Consider the following 14145-nt stretch of genomic DNA (forward strand, 5'->3'; position numbering starts at 1 on the left):
ATTTTTCTCAGTCTTTATTTCTTTCACATGCCTGCTTTCAGGTGAAAAGGTGAAACTGAGAAATCTGAGGTGTATTAATTTCTCCCAAATCATTGTTTCTGATGTTGTGTGAAGTGTCACTTATAAATCTCCCCCAAATGTTAATGACTAACACTTGGGCCATCAAAAATTTATTAACTTTGTTAATAAATTAAGATTTCTTATCCACTGTAAGGAATTCCCTTCCCAGTCACAAAAGCATCTTAGTTTTATAGTTCTGTTGAAAGATATAGGAGATTTGCCATCAAATCTATATCAGTCTCATTTGTTAAAAAACGGAAGTAATTGTTGTTTAAGAATCAACTTAGCCAGGTGTAATGGCTCACGCCTGTAATCCCAGCACTTTGGGAGGCCGAGGCAGGTGGATAATGAGGTCAGGAGATCGAGATCATCCTGGCCAACATGGTGAAACCCCATCTCTACTAAAAATACAAAAAGTTAGCCAGGCGTGGTGGCAGGCGCCTGTAGTCCCAGCTACTTGGGAGGCTGAGGTAGGAGAATGGTGTGAACTCGGGAGGCGGAGCTCACAGTGAGCCAAGATCTCACCATTGTACTCCAGTCTGGGTGACAGAGCGAGACTCCATCTCAAAAAAAAAAAAAAAAAAAAAATCTAATTTTGGACTGTACTAATCCCATCAACATCCTCTGCCACCTTGGAAGGTCTAGATGGACTGGCCAGCTTCTCTCTCACTCACTCCCTCTCTCTCTGTCTCTTCTAAACAATATTTTGCACACATGAGGCTCAGGGAACTGAGTCTTGAGACAGGGAAATGCTAATATAGGTGAAGAAGTCTCTGTGGAGTAGAAGCCCTGAGCTGTGGGAGTCTGAGCTAAATGCTGATTTGCCCAGTTTCTTTAATGCCTTACACAGCTTGCTGTCTACATTGATCAAATTAATCAGAAAATCACCATCTCCACAGCTGAAGTTAATTTAAAAACATTCCAGGGATTGTGTAAGTAGTGTAGTATTTCTTCATAGGATTCCTTATTTTCTGCAAAAATATACTATGCCAGAATTCTTAGTATGTTTGTTTATGGTCAGGTTCCAGGAAACTTCATGATATTCTCCAAGACAAATTGAGAAATTAAACTTCTTTTGCCGATGTTTAAATACATTTAAATATTGCCACACAAATGTAATAAAAGATTTTCTAAATAGGGATGACAAGGTCCAGCCATGAAGATTTTTGTTGGTGGTGGTTTTGATTTTTGTTTTGTTTTTATCATAGCTCCCAGTATGGCAAGTTCATTGTACCTAGCCAGTTAAAATTAAGTCTGGGTTCTCATCTACCTTCAAGAAACAGAGTACAAGTCCAGTGGGCCCAGGGATACCCCAAGACATCTCACTTTCCCAGATGTGTAGGGGCTTATGTGTCCAGTAAAAAACTTGCCTGGGTTATAAAGCTCTTCTATACTAGTGTGTGCTGATGTGTCTTCAAATTTATAATGCCATGACTGGTAGGGATAGTAGTAAACTTCAGGCAAAAGTTGGAACTTTCCATTGCTTCCTCTATTTCCCTCATTTATCTTCTAAGCTCAGGAGTTATGTGGAGATTGGGGATGGGGAGTGTCTTGGTTTTGGCTACCCCAGAAGCAGACTATAAGACAAGAATTTGCATGGAAGTGGTTTACTTAGGAGGTGAAGGAAATGCTGATAAAGGAGTGGGGAAGTGAGACTAGGAAGGGAAGGCAGTCAATAAAGCAAGTGTTATCAAGACAGCTACATTTATTCTCCATCTCATTCATTCATTCATAGTAAGCATGGGGGAGAATGATATAAGATGGAAGACGGAGTTAGAAAAGTAGTCAAAGTCTAGATCAAGCAGAGCCATTTATGTCATTTTAAGTAGAATGAATTTTATTCTTAATCTGGTGCGAAGTCACTGAAAAGTTTTAAGAAGAGGGCTGACATGGTCTAATTTAAATGTTAAGAGGAACACTTTGGAGCATGGACTAGAGGGAGCAAAAGAAAAAGTAAAAGGAAGCTATTGTGGTGGTTCAGGTGAGAGATAATAGTGGTGTAGCTGGATGATGGTAGGCAGGGGCAGAGAGTGGGGATAGAAGGAGATGGACTTGAGACATGGTTTGTAACAGGACTTAGTAGCAGATGTAATACAAGTGGAGAGGAAGAGCCCCACCTGTCAGCAATGATACCCCAGTTTTTGGCTTGAGCAAGTTTGGATGCTGTTTGTTCTGGGGTGGGGAGAAAGAGTGAAGTGGAGAGAAGCAAGTTCTGAATAATGATCAAGAGTTCAGTTTTGGATGTCTTAGGCTCAGTGAGACATCTCAATGAATAGGTCAAGAATGCAGCAGAAAGAGGCTGGGGCTTGAGATTCACATTTTGAAGATGTGAATATATATATAGATGGCATTGAAAGTGCTAGGACTGGGAAGATAACCTGGAGAGCATAAATAAGAAAGAAAATAGGGTCAGAGATTAATCTCTGTGGAAATACAGCACTTTAAATCCTGTTGAAGAACAGAAGAGTAACCGGTGTGGATGAAGGCAAACCAGAATGTGCTGTATACTGTGATGATTTTAAAATATGTCCATAAATTATCTGATGCTTATCCTTTCAAAAGGTGAAGTTTAATTCCCCTCCTTTTATGTGGGGTTGTACTTAGTGACTGACATCTAACAAAGAATACTGTGGGAGTGATCGGGGTAACTTCCGAAATTGGGACACAGAAGGCATTGTAGCTTCCTCCTTGTTCTCTCTCTTGGATTAGTCACTATGGGGGAAGTCAGCTAACAGTTGTGAGAACATTCAAACAGCCCTATGGACAGGTCCACATAGAGAGAAGCTGAGGCCTTCTGCCAACAGCCATGTGAGTATACCATCTTGGAAGCAGATCCTCCAGCCAGAGTCAAGATGTCAGATGACTATAGCATTGATCAACAACTTGATTGCAACCTTGTGAAAAACTCCAAGCCCAAGCAGTGTGGCAATTCCTCAAAGAACTAAAAACAGAACGACTATTTGACCCAGCAATCCCATTTCTGGGTATATACCCAAGGGAATATAAATCATTGTACCATCAAGACATATGCACACAATGTTCATTGCAGCACTATTCACAATAGCAAAGACATGGAATCAACCTAAATACCCATCAGTCATAGACTGGATAGAGAAACTATGGTACACATTCACCATGGAATACTATGCAGCCATAAAAAGAATGAGATCATGTCCTTTGCAAGAACATGGGTGGAGCTGGAGGCCATTATACTTAGCAAACCCATGCAGGAACAGAAAACCAAATACCGCATGTTCTCACTTATAAGTGGGAGCTAAATAATGAGAATCAATGGGCACAAAGAGGGGAACAACAGACACCAGGGTCTATTTGAGAGTGGAGGGTAGGAGGAGGGAGAGGATCAGAAAAAATACCTATTGGATACTAGGGTTAGTACCTGGGTCACAAAATAATCTGTAAAACCACCCCCCATGACATGAATTTATCTATATAACAAACCTGCACAGGTACCTGAACCTAAAATAAGAATTTAAAACTCCAAGCCCTTTTGCTATGAATCTAAAACTGCTCTAAAAAATGTCTTAAAAAACCCCCAAGCCCCATCTAGCTAAGCTGCTCCTGAATTCCTGAATCATAGAAAATGTGTGAAATAATAAATGTTGCTTTGAGCCACTAAATTTTGAAGTATTCTGTTGCGTAGCAATAGATAATAAATGTGGTATCCAGAAACCAAGCAAAGAGTATGCTGAAGAGCAAGGTGATGAACTTTGTTGATGTTTGTTGCTTTGGTATTTTAATTTTGTACTTATATTCATTAAATCTGAGATATCATGGATTATAAGCATACTATTATTGTGTACATTAGAAAAGAAAAATGCTGCCAATTAAACTAAACTATAACTCATTAGCTTAATAATTCTGTGCAATTATGTCATAATTCTGTGCATGAATTAGTCACGATCATGTCAACTTTAAAGAACACAGAGCCTGCAATGGCCTGTTTGCTCGCTATTGCTCTCAGAACCAAGTCCAAACTCCTTGGCTCAGTGTACTGGGCTCCTCACAGCCTGGTTCCAGCCTGCCTTCTTTGCCTCTTGGCAGTCACCGGGCTTATGGTCTAAGATTCTGGCCAGTCCATTTTCTGTATCTTGGGCTGATGCCCTCCTTATGCATTCTTTTTGCAGGTATGTATCTATCCATCCATTCATTTACTCTTATGCAATACCTACTGGGAATTAAGCATTGGAATGTTTGCTTTCTATGCCCATGTTATATCAGGTGGGCTCACATTTGCTCCATAAGAACAGTATAAGTGTCATCCACTGTATTCAGTTTTCTCTGATTCTCTCATGTGGACTTAGTTTCTCTCTTATCTGTATTCTGTGGAATGTTTTATATGTTTTTACATATATATATATATATGCCCTATATAAACTTATAGTTTTATATGTTTATACATATGCATGTAAACATATATTCATTCTTTGAAATGCTGTACTGTGTGTGTGTGTGTGTGTATATATATATACACACTTATTCTTTATATACAAATAACATTATTTGCCTCTCCATCCCCCTTCCTTGGTCACTTATTGATTTACCTAACTTTTAATTCAACACCTACTATGTGCCAGGCACTGGACTAGAACCTGGACTTATATCCTTCTTCCCTGGCATCCCTGGCCAAAAAGGAAAGAAATACATTTTGATGGCCCTATGAAGTTGTCTGGTGAGGGAGGCAGTAGATATGAATCTCTGGCATTCAGAAGAATGTTTGGGCACATCAACTGTTCAGTTAATGTTGCATTAAACTGAATTAATTTTAACACTTTCAATAATTTTTTTTCACAAACAAGACCTTCACATTGAAAACAGGTCAGTTATTAAAACTTACCCACTGGGACCCAGCAAGTTAACTGATGAAACTAGAAGTACTACTGATCTCTCTGGATAAAACATTTCATGAAAAGTGACTTAATCATCCTTGGGAAACACCATGGCTTTTTAATCTGTCACTTGTTCAATGTGAGATTCTGGGCAAATCATTTAACAATCTATTCTTTTGAAATTCAGTTTACTCATCTATATAATTGGAGATGTGATCTGTAATTTACACATGGTCAACATTGCCAGTGGGACCTCAATCTCTGTTCTCCCCTTCTTTCTTAGTAATAAGACCCCCATTACATAGCCACTCAGAATATAGGCTACATTTCCCAGCCTTCACTTCAATAATATGTGGCCATGGAACTAAGTTCTGGCCAATGGGACATAAACAGAAGTGCCATGTGTAACACTTTCAGGATGTGGCTGTGAAGGGAGGATGATGTTCTTCATTTATTTCCTCTTATTGGCTGGTGATATAGATGTGATATTTGTCTCTCAAATCTCAGGTTTAAATGTAATCCCCAAAGTTGGAGGTGGGGCCCAGCAGGAGGTGACTGGATCATGAGGGTGGATTTCTCATGAATGGTTCAGCACCATCACCTTGGTGGTGTCCTCATGGTAGTGAGTTCTCATGAGATCTGGTTGTTTTAAAGTGTATAAGTGTGTGACACCTTCCCCCGCCCTTGCTCCTGCTTTTGCCATCTGAGACACCTGCTCCTCCTTCACTTTCTGCCATGATTGGAAGCTTCCTGAGGCCTCACCAGAGGCAGAAGCCACTATGCTTCCTGTAAATCCTGCAGAACAGTGAGCCAATTAAACCTCTTTTCTTTATAAATTACCCAGTCTCAGGTATTTATAGCAATGCAAGAACGGCCCAACACGGCTGAAGTTTGGACATGTTTGCTGAAGCTCAAGAAGCCATCTTAGGCTACAAGGGGAGGACCTTCTGATGAACCCATAAAATGGCAGCATCTGGGTCCCTGACTCCATGGAAAGCCAGCTATATCAGCTCAACTACTCACACCTTTGTGAAAGAGAAACACATGTCTATCTTGCTTAAGCCAAGGTTATTTGAGTTTTCTATCACTTACAGCCAATTCTGAAGGATCAAAAAGCAATGTTGCCATGCTAATTGGCTGCTACAAGCCCATTATCCATATTCTGACATTTCCTGCTTAAAACCCCCAATGTCAAATAGCTTGTGAGGCCGGTTTTCAGTTTGCATTGAACTGAAAATAAAGATCAGGTGGACTTTTGTTCTTTGATCCCATGCGGTTTCTATCTTTTCTGAATGTACCTTATGTTATTAGTTTGCTAGTGCTGCCATAACAAAGTACTACAGACTGGGTGGCTTAAACAACACACATTTATTCTCTCACAGTTCTGGAGGCTGGAAGACCAAGATCAAGGTGTTGGTAGGGTTGGTTTCCCCCAAAGCCTCTGTCCTTGGCTTGTAGATGGCTGTCTTCTTTTGTGTCCATACATGGTCTTTCCTCTGTGTGTGTCTGTGTCCTAATCTCCTCTTTTTGGTTTGTTTGTTTGTTTTTTGAGACAGAATTTCGCTCTTGTTGCCTAGGCTAGAGTGGAATGACATGTTCTTGACTCACCGCAATCTCCGCCTCCCGGATTCAAGTGATTCTCCTGCCTCAACCTCCCAAGTAGCTGGGATTACAGGCATGCGCCACCACGCCTGGCTAATTTTGTGTTTTTAGTAGAGATGGAGTTTCTCCATGTTGGTCAGGCTGGTCTCGAACTCCCAACCTTAGGTGATCTGCCTGCCTCAGTCTCCCAAAGTGCTGGGATTACAGGCATGAGCCAACATGCCCAGCCTGTTTGGTTTTTTTAAATAAGCTTTGGCAAGTTTTATTAAAGAACAATTTTGTATGGTTTACCTTTTACCAGTCTGTTATGGCATACTTCTAATGATATCAGAATCATCTGGGTAAATGATACCTAGTGTGCAGTATATGTGGTATTTTCTGCATGCTGTGCACAATTTATTATTATTGCCACTGTAGTGATGGATACCAGTTTTGGCCAATATGCTGTAATAATGCTATTTCAGATTTCCTCGAAGCTGCACAATTGTTGGCAAGGATGACCAGTTTCACTTTGCCTTGTCTGATCATCTTCAGAGTCTTCTTGTACTCCAGCTACTCCAGCATGTATTTCTCACTTTTTTTTTTTTTTGAGACAGTCTCGCTCTGTCACCCAGGCTGGAGTGCAGTGGCACAATCTTGGCTCACTGCAAGCTCTGCCTCCTGGGTTCACGTCATTCTCCTGCCTCAGCCTCCCAAGTAGCTGGGACTACAGGTACCTGCCACCGTGCCCAGCTAATTTTTTGCATTTTTTAGTAGAGACAGGGTTTCACCATGTTAGCCAGCTGACCTCATGATCTGCCCGCCTTGGCCTTCCAAAGTGCTGGGATTACAGGTGTGAGCCACCACGCCTGGCCATACTTTTCACTTTTCATAATGAGTTGGAGCCTACAGTTGATTGACTCCAGTGATTTTTTAAAATCTTTTTTGCAGCCACCATCTTCCTGTCTTAGATGTGGGAGGACCCCCAGCCAAGAGCATCCACCAAGATGGCTGGGGAGGGAGAAAGGCCCTAATCTCCTCTTTTTATGACAGCAGTCATATTGGATAAGGACACACCATAATGAACTCATTTTAATTTAACTGCTCCTTTAAAGACCTTATCTCCAAATGTAATTACATTCTGAGGTACCAGGGTTAGGGCTTCACATACGAATCTTGAGGGAGTACACAATTCAGTCCACATCACCTCAGGACACCTGCATGTCCTGCCCCTACTGTCCTCAGAGGAGTTTTTGTCCTGAAATTTGTCACCAGGAGCACAAGTTCATCAGTGGTAATTCCCTGTTTTATTGGGTCAGTGGCAAATAGTTGTTGGTGCATTGTGGAACCTGACCAGCCTCATTTCCTGATTCCTGAGAACTTTTTGTCTTGGCCGGAGCCGGCTCTTCCTGTGTGCACAGAAGCCTGAAAGGGCAGAACCCCCTTCCCCAGAAGCCCTCAACCAATGACTGTTGGGATTACAAACACCCCGGCTCCCTTGTCTTCAAGAGGGATAACTAGGATCTTGTGTTCTACTGTCTCCTAGAATTCCCCAGCAGGATTGACTCAGAGTGGTGACTTATTTTTACACTTCTTTCCCTTCTCTGTCCCACTTCCCCACTTCTCTACCAGAACTTCCTGGGGTCACCTCTCAAATAAACTACACACAGAGTCTGTTTCTGAGAAAATGTAAACTTAGAAAGGAAAGTGGTGATACTGGGTGGATGGAGCACTTACTCTACATATGTCCCTTGAATGTGCTGAACTAGAGTCAAGCTAAACAGGATCACTCATGATCATTTGTAAGAAAGTCCTTTGTAAAAATGTAAGCTTTTCGGCCGGGCGCGGTGGCTCAAGCCTGTAATCCCAGCACTTTGGGAGGCCGAGATGGGTGGATCACGAGGTCAGGAGATCGAGACCATCCTGGCTAACACGGTGAAACCCCGTCTCTACTAAAAAATACAAAAAACTAGCCGGGCGAGGTGGCGGGCGCCTGTAGTCCCAGCTACTCAGGAGGCTGAGGCAGGAGAATGGCGTAAACCCGGGAGGTGGAGCTTGCAGTGAGCTGAGATCCGGCCACTGCACCCCAGCCTGGGCGACAGAGCAAGACTCCGTCTCAAAAAAAAAAAAAAAAAAAAAAAATGTCAGCTTTTCTGTATTCACTTTTTTGAGGGAATAAATTTGGAATAGTGGGATGACACTGGTCTTAGAGCAGAAGACAAAATCGTATGTAATTCATGGGAAATCACCTAATTTCTTCAAGTTTCTCTGTTCCCTTCTCTATCAAATGAACACAATACCCATTTCTTAGGGTTGTTGAGAGAATTGATTGAAATAACATTGAAAATGGTTGACACTAGGGCCTCAATAATATTTGTTGAATGCCAATCTGATTTATGAAGACTAGGTAATATACTTATTTTCATTGTAATGTTTACATAACCTTTATAAATTCATTTATACTCATGAATTACATATAAATAGGACTTTAACACTTTCTAAGCCAGTGAAACTAACTAATGAAATAAGACTGTCCAGAAATGATTTTTAAGTTGTAATTAGATGATTATTATTTCCTAGAAACACACAGCTCTTTAGTTTTTGATATAGTCTCACAAATTACGGTTTGAAGAATAAAGAAATAAATGATATACCAACCATTCAAAAATCACTAAAATCATGTTTAAAGATAAAATCTAGTCCATAGAAACAAGAACAACAGACTTACAGCTCAGGCTTCCTGTGAAAGGCTGAATAATGCATCCCCCACCCCACAGAGGTATACATTCTAATCCTCGAAACCTGTAAATGTTATCTTATATATCAAAAGGGACTTTCCAGATGTGATCAAGTGAGGGATCTTGCAACGAGAAGATTATCCTGAATTATCCAAGTGGGCCTGATATACTCACAAAGGTTCTTCTTAGGAGGAGGAAAACAAGGAAGAATCAGAGAGAAGGCAAGGTAACAAAGGAAAAAGAGATTGTACCACAAGCTAAGGACTGTTGGCGGCCTCTAGAAGCTGGAAGAAGCAAGAAATGGATCCTACCCTGGAGCTTCCAGAAGAAACCAGTCCTGCCGATGCCTTAATCTTAGCCCCATAAGATTCATTATAGACTTCCGGCCTTCAGAACTGTAAGACAATAAACTTCTGTTGTTTTAAGCCATGGAATTTGTGGCCAATTTTTGCAGTGGCACTTTGCTACCAGGGCTTTGAGAAGAATCAATTATCCACATAGCACGTGGTCTCTGTAAGTAAAGCCTCTCAGCAGGAACCTAGTCATTCCCTCCTCTCCCACATTATTTTTACTCGAATTCAGTAGAGAGAAAATATAAAACAGAAATATGTTGTAAGTAAGGAGTTGCTCCAAATGTTAATCTCCAGAATAGCAAAGTTAATAATATATTTATCTTAGGTACCCAAGACAAAAAGATCCCAGTGTTAGGACTTAGAACACTCAAGATGGAGTTCAGATCAATAAATGTTCTAGACAAGCACTGTCCAATAGAAATAAACATATATGCCATTTAAAGTTTTCTAGTAGCCACATTTTTTAAATGTGAAAGAAAACAGAAGCAATTAATTTTAATAACGGTTTTATCTAATGCAGTATATCCACATTACCATTTCAACATGTAATCAATACTAAATGATTAATGAGATAGTTCCTGTTCTTTTTCTTCCTACTACATCTTGAAAATTAGATGTGTATTTTATACGTTTTACAGCACATCTCAACTTGGACTGGCTATATTTCAGGTATTCAACAGCCACTTGGGGCTCCTGGTTACCATCTTTGCTGTATTGGACAGGTCTAGAGTATCTAAATAGTTCCAATACCCAAAGGACATAAAAAATATAAGGTAAGCCAAATTCTGAAGCTTAAGAGCAGGTACATGCATACAGCTAAATATTTATTCATTTGATGAGTGTTGATTGTCTACTGTGCACTAAGTACCATTTAAGAAGCACATAATTTTCTAGGTTATAAAATCATAGTGCAGTGTTTCAATTAAAAAGAACTGATGCTTATACTGGAAATCTCTATACAGCAGCCACAGTTTTTCCTATAAGTTGTGAAATCCCAGGAAATAACCAGTAGACACAGTTTTCTGCAATGGGTGCCTTGCCTTCTCTGTAACAGTGTCTTATCCGTAATATGGAGTCTAGAGCTGATTAAACATGGGTCCTGGACATTCCTGAAGAGCTGACCACTTGATATTTCCAAGCATGTTGAGCAAATAATAAACACACCAGCTCATAAACTTGATAATCGTCCAAAGAAACTATAGTTCACATCTTGAAAACAGCAGAATTGCAGAATTCTGACATGGATTCTCCAGTTTAATAAGCTTTGGTTTATCCAGGGGCTTTTGGCTTTTAATTTAATTTGGTGGTCCTTTGAAAGTGAAGCTCCTGGAGGTCAGTTTGCTGGCTGCTAAAGAACTATTAATCTCATCTCCAAATAGCATTTGGTCTTTTTAAAGCGGGCTTTCTAGCAATGCAAGAACCTCTAGCATTCAAGGAAAATGTGATTATGAGCAAATTTTATCTGCTTACATTTTTATCATGAAAAGGAAATTGAAACTTGTGATCATACATTCTAAGAACCTGGTTTGAGGTTTGTTCTGTTTGAACTTCAAAATCTCTTAATACCATGGCTAACTCTGATGAAATATTTTTTTCCTGTAAGTCAAACAAAGATAGGCAAACCTTCAAGAAGCCTGTACCAAACCAAAGCTCTTATCCTACTCTCCTCCCCAGGAATTATCACTGAAAAATTTCTATAGTTCAGCAGTCTCCGCTGGGAGCAACTGTGCCCTCCAGGGACCTCGGGCAATATCCCAAACCTTTTTTGTGTTACCACAACTTGGTGGTGGGGGGGGAGGGGGGAGAGGGGCTGGGGGTGGGGTCAAGGTTGCTACTAGTATCTAGTGGGTAGAAGCCACAGGTGCTGCTAAATATCCTACAATGCACAGGGCAGCACATCACCCCAACAAATAATTATCCAGCCCAGCCCAAAAGGCCAATAATGCTGCGGTGGAAAAACCATATTCTAGCGGACACCTAAGTAGAAAGCAAGACATCACAGTCAGAGAACCAGAAAACCTTCCGTTGCCGGAAGTCTGCCCTAGTGCCCTGGTGAAGAACAGAGACTTTGGGCCAGAATACCTAGGTTTGCACCCTGGCTCCATCTCTTACTGGCTGTGCTTCCTCAGGCAAATTACTTCACCTCTCTGTGCCTCGTTTTTCTCTTCTACAACACGGAGATGATGATAATAGTACATTACACACAGAGCCGTTATGAGCTTTGGTTAGGTTAATAGTCCTGAAGTGCTTAGAACAGTGCCAGGTCAACAGTCACCATGTAAGCGTGCATTTACTAAGCGTCTTTGACGATCTCTGGAAAAAAATGTTTCAGGTCTCAGCTAAGCTTAAGGGCAATAGGGAACGGCTTCCTAGTCTGCATTGCCATAGCAAGAATGAGAATGGTTGTCATCTGACAACCGCGTCCTTCCTTTCCAGTTCATCAACCCTAATCAGAGAACAGTTGAGGAGAGCAGCCCGGCTGGCTCAGCCCAAGAACAGTAAATGCTTTATCGTCCTCGGTTTCTTTCCCTCCTTCCCCAGCAAAACTAGCGACTGACAAGCACTTGGTGTCCTGTGAATAGAGTGGAAAACACAAAATCGCACAGATACAGAACCCACCCACCGACACGCACATTGGTCCAACCCTCACACACCTGCCCCTACAGCAGGTCTGCAGACCACCAAGCCCGCACGCACCCACGGGTCTGCGCGCAGAGCCTCCCTCCACCTGCAACAGCCAGGTGGGGGCACAGCTGATGCAAAAGGAACTAACTAGGTGCAAAGCCCCGCCACAGGAGAGCAGGGAGGAAAGCCCGTGGGCGCTCCAGGCCTGGTATCCAGGTTAAATCCCGTCGCGGCGCGCACAGGCACACGTGCATACTCACACCCATACACGCGGGGGTGCCTGCAAAGACGTGGGGCCCCAAAGCGGTAGCTCAGGCCGGGGGTGGGGGGAAGCCAATCGCCAGACACTCACCTGGCCGCGTTCCCGAAACCACCTGCCACCCAGGGGAGCAGCAGCGGGAGCGCAAGGCTCCAGGGCAGAGGCATTCTCGCGCGGGTCCTCCCTTCTCCTCCTGCGCCCCCTCGGGAGGGCGCCGACCGGACCCCGTAGCAGCTGAGCCGCCGCCTCCTCTCTCCTCGGCCGCTCGGGTCCTCTGCTCCACTCGCAGTTACCGCGTGCTGTCCCTGCGGGCTGGGAGGGGAAGCCGGGCACCGCGGCAGGGGCGCTCGAGGCCTGGGGAGGGGCTGGGGGCGCCCTGACAAGCCTGGCCGACGCTCCTTTGCGGATGAAGCTGGACCGGGTGAGCGAGGGAGGGCGGGGCGGGCCGTGCACATCTGGTTGGGACCCGCCTCCAGCATGACCCGCGCATCCTCCGCGCGCTCTGTTCACCCAGAAACTTCCCCCAGATTCAGGTCAATTCACGTTTGTCAGAGTCACCATCTACGGCCATCTATTTCAGGCATGGGGCAGATTTCGGTGATACCTGCACTCCAGGACTTAAGAATTTAGTTGAGAAGTCGAAGCAGGATGGAAGGATGCAGGTTCCTAAGGCATGCTCTCTCACTTCTCTTTGGGTTTTCACGTTCTCCCGGTTTTCTTCTGCAAACTGCAAATCATGGGATGCTAGAGCTGAAAGATCACTAAGTTCTGGGCAACCCTGTCATTTGGCAAGTAATCTCTCAGGCCCATTTGCAACAGCTTGCTTACATGGAAACCCAGATGATATCCCAATATAGTAACCAGTGCAGAAATTCATGGCAGAAACATGAATGCTATATGAATTCAGATTCATTTGGGTACTGACACATTCTTTGTTCTGACAACGTGTTACAGTAGAATGAATGACTGGTCCCTTTCTGTCCTTCCTACGTACACACCCTTTGGCTTCATGGTAGGGAGACACTATGACCCCACACCTTGGCTTTGGACTTGGCTGTGTGACTTGTTTGATCAATGGTTTAAGGGCAGAAAAGTTGCAGTGTTTCAGTTCCAAACCTAGGTCTTAACACACCTGACCTTCTATCATGGACACGAGAAGACCTTGCACCACCTAGCCTGGTGGTCCAAGGAGAATGAGAAACAGGTGAAAAAGCTACCTCGTCAATCTGCAGATCTATAGCTTGAAGCAGAGCTACTCTGTGAAGCCTCATGTATATTACCCAGTCCACATATATATGAATGAGCTCAGCTAAGGTCGCCTGGCACCAGCCAATCTACTGAGGCTTACTGTAATAGTCCTCTGACACACAGTGACCCGGTGTGAGAAATGAAATGAAAAAGGATACAGAGAAAGAGGAGGTTTGTCTTGTTTGGAAGCTTGATTCATGGTTTTATAGGCATATGCCTTAATTCTGGTCAATGAAATGTGAGAAGTAGGGAGGGGGAAGATTCTTGCTGCAGAATCTTGCTTTACATTATAATAGATGTTCTTATTGGTGCAAGCCATGTTTAGTTGGGTCTTCTATTTTACAGTTGAAGGTATCCCCATGGATTCAGTATCCTTGGTCAGTAACTAGTTAGACCATTGAGCTGCTCATAATTAGTAGTGTCAGACATTGTCC

The 14145-nt window shown here is 42.8% G+C and overlaps 1 protein-coding gene and 1 pseudogene across 4 annotated transcripts in view; both read right to left on the reverse strand.

The window, feature by feature from the left end:
* The window catches only part of LOC105478140 (EGF like domain multiple 6), a 64975-nt gene extending 52084 nt beyond the window's left edge, over window positions 1–12891 (reverse strand). For 2 of the 4 annotated variants that reach the window (XM_011735146.2, XM_011735145.2), the window contains exon 1: window positions 12557–12891. In XM_011735146.2, the coding sequence (XP_011733448.1) occupies window positions 12557–12630 (74 nt within the window). In that variant the 5' untranslated portion in view covers window positions 12631–12891. The remainder of the gene's footprint in view (window positions 1–12556) is intronic. The other 2 variants (XM_011735148.3, XM_011735147.3) reach the window with 1 other exon arrangement.
* Window positions 6797–7446, reverse strand: LOC112425995 (large ribosomal subunit protein eL30-like; annotated as a pseudogene).
* Window positions 12892–14145: the final 1254 nt, after the last annotated feature.

Source organism: Macaca nemestrina, chromosome X, assembly GCF_043159975.1.
Source record: "Macaca nemestrina isolate mMacNem1 chromosome X, mMacNem.hap1, whole genome shotgun sequence".
In the NCBI taxonomy this organism is placed as follows: Eukaryota; Metazoa; Chordata; class Mammalia; order Primates; family Cercopithecidae; genus Macaca; species Macaca nemestrina.